This window comes from Paramisgurnus dabryanus, chromosome 3 (genome assembly GCF_030506205.2).
Source record: "Paramisgurnus dabryanus chromosome 3, PD_genome_1.1, whole genome shotgun sequence".
In the NCBI taxonomy this organism is placed as follows: Eukaryota; Metazoa; Chordata; class Actinopteri; order Cypriniformes; family Cobitidae; genus Paramisgurnus; species Paramisgurnus dabryanus.
The window spans coordinates 27,844,862-27,860,462 of NC_133339.1; the positions used below are offsets into that span (position 1 = coordinate 27,844,862).

At 37.6% G+C, this 15,601-nt stretch overlaps 2 protein-coding genes across 2 annotated transcripts; one reads left to right on the forward strand and one right to left on the reverse strand.

Moving 5' to 3' along the window:
• Positions 1-3,327: 3,327 nt before the first annotated feature.
• prl (prolactin) lies at positions 3,328-5,397 on the forward strand. Its single transcript, XM_065281136.1, has 5 exons — positions 3,328-3,349; positions 3,489-3,610; positions 3,724-3,831; positions 4,129-4,311; positions 4,763-5,397. The coding sequence occupies exons 1-5, from the start codon at positions 3,328-3,330 to the stop codon at positions 4,946-4,948; spliced, it is 621 nt and encodes a 206-aa protein (XP_065137208.1). The 3' UTR covers positions 4,949-5,397.
• Positions 5,398-10,291: 4,894 nt separating this feature from the next.
• On the reverse strand, positions 10,292-14,768 carry prmt1 (protein arginine methyltransferase 1). Its single transcript, XM_065274110.2, has 10 exons — positions 14,689-14,768; positions 13,628-13,723; positions 13,363-13,518; positions 13,114-13,177; positions 12,875-13,017; positions 12,685-12,772; positions 12,473-12,588; positions 12,224-12,374; positions 12,011-12,132; positions 10,292-11,607 (listed from the first exon to the last, which is right to left on the reverse strand). The coding sequence occupies exons 1-10, from the start codon at positions 14,713-14,715 to the stop codon at positions 11,524-11,526; spliced, it is 1,047 nt and encodes a 348-aa protein (XP_065130182.1). The 5' UTR covers positions 14,716-14,768; the 3' UTR covers positions 10,292-11,523.
• Positions 14,769-15,601: the final 833 nt, after the last annotated feature.

The following is a 15,601-nucleotide window of genomic DNA, read 5'->3' on the forward strand; positions in this document are numbered from 1 at the left end:
CGTTTTTGTTTTTTTGTTTATTTGATTTCTCGTTTTAAGCTGAAAATGGGAATTCATTGAAGGTTTCGTTGTTTTTTGTTGCATACAGAAAAACAAATAAACGAATTATGGACAGTTTATTTCTTTTTTCGTTTGCCACATTGAATGTAATAATTAAATGATCGGATGATACACGGACCGTTTAAACGTCAGGGTTGTGTAAATCTACATCCCTGACTAAAATCAAGAGATATACAGTTAACATGTGCGTTCTTTGTTTTTTTTTTTTTTTTTTTAAACAAAAGACAAAACAACCCGAGCATCTGCAAATAAAAGGGCCACTTAAGTGTGACCTGACCTTCCTTTTTCCTCAGTAGCCCACTTAGAACATCGAGTTCTGTGAATAACCAAATTCACATTCATATGCATTTACACAACCAGCGAGCTAAAGTCATTTTAATTAAATCAGCATAAAATGTCGACAAATTACTTTACCTGTACTGAAGTAGTCTACAAGTGGATCTGGCAAGATTTAACTGGAAAAGCAGAATACTAAACTGGGATTCGAAGGCTGTCTTCAGTATTGGTGCCACGCCTCTTTCACCAGGAGGAGTGGACACGCGAGAATGCAACGTAACATTTTAAATAAAATATTGTACTGAATCAGTTTGATAAGTCGTTCTCTAATAAGGTTTTTATAAAATTAAGTAGTCTAGTTATTCATTAATTTTGCTTTAATAGTTGGTCAGTGTGTGAAATGTAGCACTTCGTAGTTTGGAAAGAAGAGCAGCAAAAAAGTTGAAACACTTTAAAGGCTAAGATGTAATATAAGTCAAATGTGTATCTGTAAAGCTTCAGCTCAAATAATAGATATTATAAAACGGGCAGTTCTGGTTCTTCATTCTGATTGGTTGAAACGCGTTCTAAGCCGTGATAAAATACACCGGTAACCTCACGGTTCAGACCACATTACATAAGTATCACTGCGCCACTGTTACTGCGTACTGATTTATGAAAATAAACACCACAGTCTATAATCATATTTTTAATTTGTCTACAATTGTACAATTAATGGCGATATCCAGATGAATGTCAATAAATATTGTTGAGTCATCTCGTCGATAAAAAGAAAAAGTTGTCTGAGGATTTTATAACTCAAGTTCACACGTCCGCTATTATCCACTGGGTGGCGATCTTACCCAACTTAAACACTGACGCATTCACTGAAAACACCGTGTAGTACTTTTCATGGCTCCGTCTGAATCTGATCTCTTACTAAAGTTCTTCACAAAAATGGAATTATCTCCGCTTTTAATAAAAACATTTGAGAGGTGATAAGAGATCAAATGAAGGTAGGATGAAATGTTTTTTTGTTTGTTTTTGTTTCAAAGCGGATGGTCTGTTCTTTCATTTGATATTTTATGTTTATATAAAGAAGATAATTTTCTGGAAGGCATTAAACTAAAACTGGGTGGCAACTTAAAAAAAAAAGAAAACGCTGACGGGGAAAGAGTTCAGCATGCTTCCAAGCATATTTGATCATCACTTCAACAGTTGCACGATATAAATGTTAATGTATAAATTAGATGAATGGTGATTTATAAAATAAACACCACAGTCTTAAATCATATTTTCATTGTGTCTTTGCTGTGTCTGTGTTGGTTGGGAACTGCGCTCTGTTTCAGTCACACTTGATTCTGAGGAACTACTTTGTTTGGCGGAAGAGTAATATTTGTACTAATATAATTACAACTTTTTTGGGTTTTATTTTATAAAATCCCGCTAACGTTATGCATATGAAGTAACCGTTTTATAAACGCAATAAACCCCTTGAAGCGTTGGGTTACCAGTGCATTTTATAACAGCTAAGGGGGTTTTAGGCACTCCGCTTCGCGTCGTGCCTAACAACGCCCCTTAGCTGTTATAAAATGCACTGGTAACCCACTGCTTCTCGGGGTTTATTGCTTTAATTTATTATAGCATATCCAAAATGCCCCTATTTGGGTGGGGGTGAAAACGTGATGTTTTACTGTCTGTTACTTTAAATGCAAATGAACAGACAGTGAGTGCTTTCAGTTAAATAATAGATCTGATTAATACCGCCTGAGACAAAAGTATAAGAAAGTACAACTCGCTGAGGGTGGAAAGTACGGTATTGCAGGACTGTAAGTGGGCGGGGCTTTATCAATATGACCTCACACTGATAAGAGAATCAAAACGGCATGTCTACTGAGACTGCTTTGGTTCAATGGGGATTAAAATACAAGGAGCGGGTGGATTTTTTTATCATATGGTGGTTGTGTTTACACACTGCCAACACACATTATGTTCAAACACCTTGTAAAAGTGGATTTTGCATAATAGATGCCCTTTAAGCAAGTCATTAGTAAACAACACTTGTAATAACAATTATAAAGTCAGAATTTGAATCCTAATAACCTTTTGTGGGTTGTTGTTAACTCACACTTAACCAAGCATGTGTTCTGTCCAATATTTACAGATCATTGGGTTAAACATAATCCAACAGAATTTAGAGTGAGGTGAGTCTATCTCAAGCAATATGAACTTAAATAGAAGCTTTCCAGCAAGCCTTAAGCAAAAGTTCAAGGGGGGACGTTTGTTTTGTGTGTTTTTTTTAGCCAAAGGTATGTAAAAGCAAGGGGGTTGAGGAATCCCCCTCACAATTGAAAAAAAAGTTTTAAAAATCAGCTTTTGGAAGCAGTCAACAGAGTTTTAACAGGCACATTCAGAAATACTCTCAAATCTTACATACATTACAAGGTTCTTACAAAGTTTTCCTACAGGACCTTAAACATACAGATAACCTTTCTGTTGAACAAAAACTATTGACAACAATTGACTGAAAGTTTATTTGGTTATTTTATAACATCACTGTGCTTTACAGCATCTTTACTTTTAAAAGTGTACCCCCTAAATACAAAAAAAATCTTATTGACTACAAAATGTATGAGGTACACACGCACACATCATCATGCACAACTAAATAAGTTTCATATTCAGAAGGGTTTGCTTGTAATTAAAGAAAGAGATGATTATTTATTAGCCACTTCCTCTGAGTGTGGATGAATTTTGCTCTGACATGGCCCTTATGCCCTGTATAGTCAAGCAGCTTATCACTATTGACTAAGCAGACCCTCAAATCAATGTTTATCATTAGTTTCAGGACTGAACCAGTTTAGGTAGAAAACACACCTGGAGTGTGAGGCTTATTGCTTATCCAAATGCATGAACCAAGGAGACTATATAATGGCAAGAAAATAAAGGAGAGCTAAAGAGAGGAAAGCGAACGGCACAGGTTTAAGCAGGAGTAAAAAGAAAAAAGTTAAAATGCTACCCAAGTTCTTCGCAGGTAGGTGTTGTGTGTTTTTGTGGTGGTACATATTTTCATACTCTTTTATTTTTACCCTTCGTGCATGCATCACGATGCATCATTCTCTTCCCATACTGTTCATGTTTTAATGCTTTAATCTTTTCCCATTGATTTTCAGTGACACTTTTGATGTGTGTCTTTGTCTCCGTCAATGCCGTTGGCCTGAATGATTTACTGGAGCGAGCCTCTCAACTTTCAGACAAGCTTCACTCCCTCAGCACTTCTCTCACCAATGATCTGGTCAGGATTGCTTTTGGGAACTTTTTGGATGTGATTTCAGTTTGATTCAAATATGCATTCATTTAATTGGCATAAAAAGTTGTGGCTTTATGTGTTGCCCATTTCCTCCATAGGATTCTCACTTTCCTCCAGTTGGAAGAATGATGATGCCACGTCCGTCCATGTGTCACACATCCTCCCTCCAAATTCCCAATGACAAAGACCAAGCCCTGAAAGTTCCAGTATGAACACAATTTAACTCTGCCTCTCTTCATCTCTTTTTGCCTGTCCAGCATTAAGTTCTTCAATGAGCTCTGATGTTTATCATCACCCTCTTGTGGACACTTTTGCGCTTACAGGCAAAACAAAATATGCAAGAAGAAACTTACAGTGCATTCAGTATCCACACTTTAATAATCCATGAATTTTCTAATTATCAAAAATGATATTTTTCTATGTAACAACATATAAAGGTGTGGATGGTTTTATTTCTAATTTGAGGCTGGAGTGCTTGGAGACTTAACAGATTGTCCCTACAGGAGGACGAATTGTTGTCTTTGGCTCGATCTCTACTGCTTGCGTGGTCCGATCCCCTCGCTCTTCTCTCCTCTGAGGCATCTAACCTGGCACATCCAGAACGCAACACCATTAACAGCAAGACCAAAGAGCTTCAAGATAACATCAACAGTTTGGACGCAGGTTTGGAGCGCCTCGTTCATAAGGTATGTCTGAATATATAGCCTATGATTGTGCACATAAAGGTTCAGCTTATAGTGTTATTTTTTATTATTGATTTTAGAAGAAATTACAGCAATAGGCAGTGAGCAATACAGCCCTCCTGTTTTAAATGTTATGTCCTCAGGGAAACATTATGTTGACCCTGGAACAACCTTTTAATCAACCAATCAGATTTCAGAAATAAGTTTACAGTTTGTTTCAAGTTTAAGTTTATAACCAATATAACCATTGTTTTTTACTTATTTCTCTATGATTTTAACGTTCGTTTATGGTTGGGGTTTGGGGTGGGTTTAGCTTATATTAACAAAGATGTTGTCCTTAGGACATCTCTCACTTGGCAAAATCAGGTTGAGCCTAAAATACACCAGAAGCAGGGTTGATCTGCATCTAGATGTCCATCTTTTCTAATCTCCCTCTACTGTTCTTTCCCTACAGATGGGCTCATCTTCAGACGACCTATCCTATCTTCCCTTTTACATAAGCAACCTTGGCCAGGATAAAACCTCTCGACTTGTGAACTTCCACTTCTTGCTGTCCTGCTTCCGCAGGGACTCCCACAAAATTGACAGTTTCCTCAAAGTTCTCCGCTGCCGGGCAGCTAAGAGACCAGAGATATGTTAGAGCGGGAGGTGCTGCACTGCATCTGCATCTCTCTCATTGTGCCTGTTAAATATCAATATAGCAGAGCAATATGAGAAACAAGTTTCTTTCTATTACAAAAAGTGAACTTGAAGATTTCTTTATCATATAACAAATTAGCACCTCTGTTGTTTGTTTCTTAGCTTTAGGTATTTAAGTAACTTTCCTATATACTTGAAAAAATAACTGGGACAAGGGGAAGGAAGATTGTAGAGATAAGAGAAACCACCTAACTAAATAAAGCCATTCAAATTGAATAAGACATGGTTAGGTCAGATGAAACATCTGACTAAAGTGAAATATTAAATAGATGTACAGAATAACATCTCGGATAAGTCTTTATATTTGGCACATAGCTTGATGGGATATTTGTATATTATATAACTAAAATGTATTTATTGAGGAAATGATGTTGGATCTATAACAAGTTTATTTTAACATGCACTTCTGTAATGCAATGTTTAAAGTTTTTGCGCCAATGTCAATAAATTTCTATCATGCAGATTGATGTTGTCTTATGAATACTTAATTTAAAAGTTTTTCATGATTCATGGTTAATTTATTGATTTTGTACCACTGTGGTTACACACACATTAACATGTAGAATGTGTAGTGTTTTCCTTATTTTAACCCTTTATGGTGACAATAACATTTTAGTACTACCATTTCTTTGTCATAGCAATATACATGTACACATTCTGTTACAAATAAACATCAATGAATACAAAATACAAATATTAACTGGATCTAGTTTAGCAACACTAAAGAGGCTTCTTAAATGAACAGTTCATCCAAAAATAAAAATTCTGTCATGGTTTACTCACACTTGTTATAAACCTCTAGAAATGTCTTTGTTCTGATGATCACAAAGGAAGATATTTGGAGGAATGTATTAAAACCAAACCGATCTATGGAAGTGAATGGGGCTCATGATCGGTTTGGTTGAAAATGAAATATCACAAAAAAGTTTAATTAATTAATTGAATGGGACTACATTTACTAAAATAGTAATCCCTGCCAAATTGGTGATTGAAAAGCCTTTATAGATGCCTTTGTAATAATAAAAAATAGCAAATAACATGTAATGATGATAAAGTTAGGAATTGCATAAGTAATAATTAACAACTAATAAATAACATTACCATATTGCCAACAGAAAATATAGGCTCCAGAACAGTATATAATAAAAACATGACAATATAACAAAACAGTGTGTGTCTGTCATAAAGAAAGTTTTAGCTGAATCTGCATACACACTGTTAGATCTTACACTCTAAAAACAAATGGTGCTATATAGCACCAAAAGTGGTTCTTTACTTGTAATCATAGAAGAACCATTTTTAGTGCCATATAGCACCAGTGAAGCACCTGTATAGCACCTGTGTAGAACCATTTAGGGGCCATATAGCACCACATATGATTCTACATAGCACTATATTTTTCTACACGGGTGCTTCACTGGTGATTCAGGGCATTATGGCACTAAAAATGGTTCTTCGATGATTACGAGTAAAGAAACGCTTTTGGTGCTATATAGCACCGTTTGTTTTTAGAGTGTACCATTTTTACAGTAGCTGCATACCATACTGCCAACACTACAAAAGCTTTGATTAAAAATTCCTAGAAGTTTAGTTATAATTCATATTTTTCTGAAGCTAGTTTCATTTGATGTCACCATTATAGTGATCAGTGTTTCCATAAGTTTTTTGAATTTACATGACTTTTGCCCTGTGTTACACAGCCTTACATTTACATGTGTTAATAATAATAATTCCTAACATTTATATAGTGGTTTTCTCAGTACTCAAAGCGCTTTACATATGAACGGGGGAATCTCCTCAACCACCACCAATGTGCAGCATCCACCTGGATGATGCGACTGCAGACATATTGCACCAGAACGCCCACCACACACCAGCTTATTAGTGGAGAGGAGACCAAGTGATATAGCCAATTAGTATGAGGGATGATTAGTAGGCCAATAGGCAAGTTTTGGCCAGGATGCTGGGGCACACCCCTACTCTTTTCGAAGGACATCCTGGGATTTTTAATGACCACAGAGAGTCAGGACCTCGGTTTAACGTCTCATCCGAAGGATGTATTATTCTAGTTGCTCTTCCTCAGTTTCCCTGTGCCTCTCTATAGCTGTATTGTCTGAGTCGTGTGCCTGTTTTACTGCACTGTCTGCATCCTGTGCCTGTTTCACTGCAGTGTCTGCGTCAATCGTCCTTAACGTGTTTCACTGCACTGTCTGTGTCGTCACCCTGGCTGCACAGTCAAGCGTCCTAAACTTGTTTCACTGTACTGTCAGCATCATGTGCCATTACTGCATTGTGTCCTGTTCTTGCTTCACTGCACTGCCTGTGTCCTGTTTCACTGCACTGTGTCTTGAACATGGCTTACTGCATTTCTTGTTTCATTTCTCATGTAATTTCCTTTGTCTGTGGCTGCCTGTCCCTTTTCTGTGTTCTCTCTCTTGTGTCTAAGCAGTAACTGAGTGCCAATACGATGACACATACTGTTAAAGCTATTTCTTCTCATGGATGACCTACCTGGCTTACATGTCACTGTAAAAAAATCTTTGCTGCCTCACATTTTTTATTTAATCAAGTAATTTTAACTTAATTTATTTTTTCTTGCCAAGAGATGAGTTGTTACAACTTATATTAAAAAGTTGATCTCTAGTCAAGAAAAATAATACTATGTTGAAATGATTGTTGATTGAACAAAACAATTTAAAGTAGCAAATAATTTTTAACAGTGTGGTGCAATTTTAACTCATTTGCTATCCACAGGCTTTACCCACAAATGTTTTCAATACCAAAAGGGCGTAAGTGCAGTTACACCCTTTTGACACCAACTGGCTAAGTATGTTCAGTGTTAAGTCTTAGGCAACATTTTAAGTGGATCAAAAAAATTCATTAAAGTTGTCCTAAGACAAGAATGGGTATTGGTTTAAGACCACTTTTATGAAAGGTTTGATCCACTTCAAATGTCGACTAGTGTTTTTTCTAATCAATTGCTCCAACTCCAATATGAATAAGAATTCATGTTTGTGCTTTTGTCAGCAGAAAGAACTCATCAAGAGCTTTCATTAAATATATATATTGTTTTTTCTACATTTAACCCAAAATATCACTTATGCCCTTGTGGTTCTCAAAAAATATTATAATAATATTAGAAAGACATATAATGTAACAAAAATATAGGGGTGGTTTCCCATACATGATTTACGCCAGGGGTGCCCAACCCTGCTCCTGGAGGGCTACCATCCTGCAGACTTCAGTTACAACCCAGCTCCAGCACACCTGTCTGTAATTATCAAGCAACCCTGAACACCTTGATTAGCTGCTCCAGCTGTGTTTGATTGGGGTTGGAGCTAAAATCTGCAGGATGGTAGCCCTCCAGGAACAGGGTTGGGCACCCCTGATTTACGCGGTTCGGCCATTCGTCCAAATGAAAATGCAGTATCAGGGCACTCAAAAAACCCCTGCCAGGGTGAGGATTTTAAGAAACGCCAGTTGCAGTTTTGTTGTGTAGACAGTAAAACAGGGTTTTTTGCCTTGCGACGTCATCTGTAATTTTTACGCTGCAAAGTGTGCTCATCAGCGCCCCCTTTGCGTCCTTGATGCAGTCCGGTCTTTGCGTACTTTACCAACACAGAAGTCCTTGCGAAAGAGGAATCAGATCAATTGGCGTCTAGGGTCCCTAAGGTCTGCACTACATGAACGCCCTGTCCCAAATGGCACACTCCAGACTTGTGGTCCTCCTCAAAGGTCCACACTTTGATGACATCACGTAGTCCAGACTTTAGGGACCCTTGATGTGAGTCCACGTGGGTGCACCGGAGTCGTATTTTGGGACAGACTCGAGCATCACACCGCAAATAGGTAGAGAGGTTGCCCGTCAGTGTGAACTCCTCCCTTCCGTCGTCTGATTGGTCTGATTGACCTTTCGCAAGGACTTCTGGGTTGGCAAAGTGCGCGAAGCCTGCTGCAGTGCGGGCTTCGCTGAAGACCGCATCAAGGGGGCAAAGGAGGCGCTGATGAGCACACTTCAAAGCGTAAAAATGACAGATGGGACACCCTACGGACTCGTAGACTAAGCGAGAACGCGCAATTTAAGGCCACAAGACCGAAAGTCCACATGACGTGCGCCATTTGGGACAGGGCCGAAGTCATCAAAGTGTGGACTCTGAGGAGGTCCACAAGTCCGGAGTGTGCCATTTGGTACAGGGACAATGACTTTTTGTTGGGCTTCTGATTGGCCAAGGTGGCTTTACGATTTGGGTTATATCACCGCCTGCTGGTGTGGCATGTACTTGACTGCACTTGAAAGCGTGCTTTTGCTTTATCATGTGAACAGAGATTTCTTTTAAACCGAGCATGTGTGGACAGGATTTTTTTGGAGGAAAAACTCTGGTTATAAAAAAAAATACCCGTGTCCGTGTGGACTAGGCCTTAGATCAGTGGTCACCAACCCTGATCCTGGAGATCTGCCCTCCTGCTTAGATCCATCCCTGCTTCAGAACACCCGGCTCTAATTTTTAGGTAGCTGTGAAAAGCTTGATTAGCAGGTTCAGGTGTGTTTTATTGGGATTGGAGGAGAACTCTGCAGAAAAGTAGATCTTGAGGAACCAGACTGGTGACCACTGGTTTAGATTAAGCCAGGACTAGCCCTTATTGATATTAGGATATTTATCATTACAACAAAACATACCTTACAAGAAATATTACCGAGGTACATTTTGAGACAAAATAATGCCACTGATATATTTTAAGATGTCAGTACAAGACACATTTTAGTCTGAAACTAAACTTAAACCCTTTTCGGGCAACTGCCCTGAAATCCATAAAATGTGTTAGAAAAACTTTCAATCTTTGATTTCTCAAACACACATTTTAAAAACTAGTACTGTAGTGGCTAATAAAATAGGTGCGTAGCAAAAGAAAACTTGAACCTCAAATAATAAAAAGTATTTGACACTATCCACTATGACGACACAGCATGTTAAGTAGCAGACCATGTCACCACTCAAATTCACAAAAAAAAAAAAACAACAACAACATATAGCTTTGTGAACAACACACAAATCTTCACAATCAATTTTCTTCACTGTAAAAAATGTCTGTAGAAATTACAGTATTACTGCCAGCTGGTTGCCAGTAACTTACTGTAGATTTTACATTTGTTATTTACTGGCAACAGACTGTTCAAAGTTAAATGAACATGAAAAATTTTCAGTCTTTATCTTCTACAGTTAATGGCAATCTGCTGCATAATCGCAGCTAATTTATTTACAGTGTACATTAAAAACAAAGAATGCACGTTCCAATTTATTGTTTTTATTTCAAAAAGAAAAAATAAAATACATTTCCTAGTGGACAAATGTCTGCCTGGTAATAGTAACCTGTGCTAAACACAATCTGTGATCTTGCACCCCTTTGACAAAAAAAAACACTGTTGAACAAAGCAACACTATGAAAAAAAGAATCACTATGAGTTAATGTAAAGTTACTCAAACACAGCAAAAGCTTCACCCTTCACTAAAAGCACCTAAACGGAGAATTAACTCAAGGTTCTTTTAGTGGAATTAAATTGTAGATCTGGGTCTGAGTTTTAAGTGCTTATAGTGCAAAGGAGCAGCAGATAAGCTTAAACTAAACATCAGTCATTCATTGGACAAAGAGTTTGTGTGACATTAAAAAGGTCAACAGATTTAAAATAGTGCTCATTAACGCCACCTATACAAGGTTACTAGGCTGCCTCATCCATAATACAGTTATCGTTGATCATGTCACTGCCACCAATGTATAAAAAAACCCACATGTATATAAATGGTAACATGAGGACACAAGCACTAGCTGAATTAAAACATCATTCCGCAAGACAAAAACGGCGATATACGGAGGCACCCTCGACTGATGGTCTATAAAGGAACTGCTTCAGTAATCTCCAAATGAACAGAACTACAAAATGATATGGGCACATCCAAATAAACCAAACACCTATTCACAGCAACAAAAAAAAAGACAATAGGTTTTACCTACAAAGACGACTGCTGGCTTCACCAGATGGAATTCAAAACAAATACCGTTACATACAATTTTACAGTGGCTAACACAAATGTTAGCATGGTGGGGGGAACAGACACAGCAGACATTTGTGATTCAGAAGATGGAAAAACCTGAACACACACACACACAGAACATGGATGGCGTGTTGCCATATCTTACAACTCGGGAGACTTGGGACAGATGGGCAAGAGAGAGCAGCTGTATGTGTGCATGTGTCTGATGGAGCATATCCAAGATAGATTGTACACCTAAAATTTGGGGGGGACAAAATTTTGAAAGCCAAAAAAGGCACAATAAAAAATGCCTTTGCGAGTTGTTCTTCACATACAAAAATCAAAGTTAATTTAAAATGGTCAGAACTCAGAAAATGTCCCGATCAGACAATGTCTGTCATAGAAAGGAAATGGACAGACACACACATAAGCTGCTCTCGTAGTTGCCTTACACACATACAAACAAACACGTGGATGCAAACGTAATCTAGCGCATTCTGTACTCCGATGTCTTGGACACCTCACAGAGCTGACCCTTGAAGTCAAGGTCGACAGTAAAGTCAAGGTCCCTCTGAAAAACAAAAACAACAAATGAGTTATGAAAGCAGTGTACTTATGCGATGAACGGCCAATCGAAAAGTATCCAAAACAACATAGAACACTACTGGCATTGTTTTAAAAGTGCATAATTTGATAAAACCGTTTCTGCTCAAAAGTATAAAAACAAGAGAGGACAAATCTCACACTAAAACAATCTCTCTCATATGGACAGAATTATGCAAATGTCAAAAGCACTTGCACTAGACCAGTTCAAATCAAATTTACATAAATATTGGTTCCTCCTTGCAATGCCTCGGCTCGGTAGTCATGCTATGTTGACTTTCATATTTTTCTTAACATATCAATTCTTTTTAAATTTACTTCTAAAATACTGAAAGCTTTACATTTTGAAGGAGCACAACAAAAGATCTTACATTATTCTTGACATTGGGTTTCATGCTGATGGTGCCAAAGATCTCCTCTCCAGTCTTTACCGTCAGATAATCATCAAGGTAGAACACGGTCTGCTTCCAGTGAGTGTAAGGAGACTCTGGGCCTACATGAAAAATTAATTAGTAGTTTTCCTTCTAGATTTTCTCATGCTAATGAAATGCACAGAAACAGCTAGACGGATAAAAAAAACTCACTAGTAGAGAATCCGGTCCTCTTGTGGCAACGAGTGAACTCTATGTTGAAGTAGGTTACCAGCGCATGGATGTAGTCATTCCTTTTCACCTGGAGGCAAAACGGTGACGTAAAGGAGAGGTCTTCAATCTTCACCGTGTAGATGTCCACCTCCTAACATACAACACATGGGTTAAATGAGAGAGCAGGAGTTAAATGACATTTAAAATATGCAAAATACAGGCGAAAAGCATGAAATATAGTAGACTGACCTTGATGAGGCAGGCAGTACTGACAAGTTGTTTAGGGTCAACAACATCCACTAGTGGTTCTTTAATGGCCACTTCCTTGATACAAGACATGTCAAAGCCATAAACGTTCTCCCACCCTAAGAAAGCATTAAGAAAAATAAAGCCATGTGTCAAGAGAATATATAGTGCGTGTAAAACGACACATGTAAAACATAATAAGAATTAACACATACAGTGAATTTTATAGTCCTTGTATTGTCGGTCCTCAATAGCAGTGACATAGAGCGTGGCTCTGTCAGGAAAAATCAGTCCATCGGGTTTCTGAAAGAGAGAGACACCAGTAAACATGAACAAAGTGGATTCAATCAATCAAGGCCATAGTGTGTAATTTCTATAGTTAAATAACCGCTTCAAAACACTCACCAGCCATTTATCTCTTGCATAAATGACAGTGTTAAGCATTGACTCATAAAACAGACAGTAGCCCATCCACTCTGAGATGATTATGTCTACTTTTTCCACAGGAAGATCAACCTCCTCCACTTTTCCCTTGATGATGGTAACAACTGGAAAGAAATAAGTTGTTTAAGGTTCATTTCTAGCAATACAACGAATTACGGCTGTTGCATGATTCAACTAAAAACAATTTGTAAGTTTCTTACTGTGATCCAACTTGTTGGCTTTCACAATCTTCACAGCATAGTCTGATATACTGCTGCACTCAATCTAGGAAACAAATCACCAATATTCATCTAAATTTTAAATGAATTTAACAAAAGCACAGCATGATCACAGCCCACTCGCATAAATAGGGTGGGCGAGCACTACATTCACACCTAACTAAATATCCATATCAATACTCAACACTGTTAATGACAATAGGGTGACATTTACATAACGGCTCTACTCACCCCAATAACTTTCTTTGCCCCAGCTTTGGCTGCAAACATACAAAGGATGCCAGTCCCACTTCCCACATCCAGTACCACCTTATCCTTAAAAAGATGCTTGTTATGGTACATGGAGCTTCTGTATGTCAGAGTTCGAACCTCATCCTTCAGCATCTCCTGTAGATTTAATTTTTGTTTATTCAGTCAGTTGGACAGATCAAAGCATATTATTTTTTGGAAACATTGTATGTGTTACCAATAATAATTTAGTCCAATAAGTATGTACCTCATGAATGCCAAAGTGTGCATATGAATCAAAGTAGTAATCTTTGGATGTCATGTCTTCTGCTGCAGGTTTCACTGAGCTCTCTCCCTGGGACACCTTCAAAAGAGAGGGAAAATGCAATAAATAAATGTAAAATGACCTGACTTTGTTGAAAACATACTTTTATTTTATTAGGAGTGTAGTACCCAACCCAGCTAATGTTTAGTTAATGGTGGCCAGGACGTTTTGGGCATCATAACCCTATTCTTGGATGGTTAGCCATCCTAGTAACAATGGGCAACGTTCATAACCAACTTATACCGCCTACATCTGTACCAGAGCGGTATTTTTCTAAAACCAGTTCAAGTCCGTTATTATAAGATTATTATTTGTTTGGTTAGCAACTAATAGTAGTAAATAACTTTGTATTCACATACTAAACTGACTCCACATTTAAACTTCACCCATGTGGGTAAAATGTGGTGGGGACGGAAAAACTCAAATTCTGGCAAAACAGCATTTAAACAAATAATTAACTATGCTGGATCAGTTAAATTAATATAATAAACAGAAATCCAGTTCATACCATGAGGTTGCGGTGTGATATTTAACGTTAGTCACATGCTGTATGTGCGTAACAATAAGTCAATGAGAATTAACTGTTAGCACATTACTCAGCAAGCGTGCTTTTTCAGCAGCGATCCTCGTGGAAACTGAACAGTGAGCTAACGTTACCCAACAAGATCTAGATATCGCAATACGGCCGAATACTAAACTGAAGGCTCTATTTAAAAATGTATACCTGTGTGAATTAGTCCCATCTTAGCAAATTAGCACTAGCATACACGTGGTAAGGAATGAATGAATTTTCAGCGGCTGGCTAAAATGGATGCTCAAGATGTGCGCACATTTTAGCCACCTGACGATAACTACAAACGCAGTAAGCAAATGCGTTCAACGTCTTAAAAGTCTTGTAATTAGGACATCACAAATAAAGCTTATGTATAAATTATACAATAATAACTCACTTTTCTACATCAGAGCTGTTATGGGCCAAATGGCCTTGTGTAGAGCTAGCTTACCTCCATTCCGTCCGCGGTCTCCGCCATTTCGACGATAAACTGAATTCCACTACGACTGCAGCGCAGATAAAACACACTTGTTTTGTTCCCGCCTCTTTTGTGTTGCTAGATTATTTGATTGGACTATAGTCATGTGATCTTCTAAAAGCACCGCCCTTCTCCCAATCGGAAGGCTGCAGCCTCCGGATGTCGCATATGTAGGATGCATACGTCGTAAAGACTGTCTTAATTCAGAATATTATCAACTATAAAGTTAGCTATTATTTTAGTTAATCATAAATTGTTATAACATGCTTATGACTTGCGAATGTAATGTTCATTAAACTTAAATAAACTAGATTTGATGACGTATGCAGCCTACATATGCGACCTCCGGAGGCTGCAGCCTTCCTGTAAAGAACCGCCATAGGCTTAAGTTTACTGCGTTTATCCGTTCTTTTGATTCGTGATACTAGCACATGTTACAGATTACTAATTTTAACGATTAATAATTGTTTAGTATTTTATGCAAATTTGGCCATACACAAGTATTATGTTTTATACATAAAACGTATAATGTATCAAAAGTTACATTTTAATGCAAACAAAATCAGAATGTTGGGCTGATTTATACTGCACAAAAGTTTAAAACTGGATTAATTAAACGGGGAAATTACACATATGTGTCATTCTTATTTGTGGTGGCAAGTGGCGTCCCTCTACTTTACACTAGTTGAAATAAACTTTAAATACCAATAAATTATAAAATGTTTCCATGTTTGTATTCTGTGGGATAAACACAATTTTGGCACTAACAATTACATATTTTGTTCTTAAATACATATTTGAGTTTGAGAGATTGCATTTGTATCAAAATATGCATGTTCCCGCCATGCCTCACAGAGGTATAGTGGATTGTAATTGCAACAATATA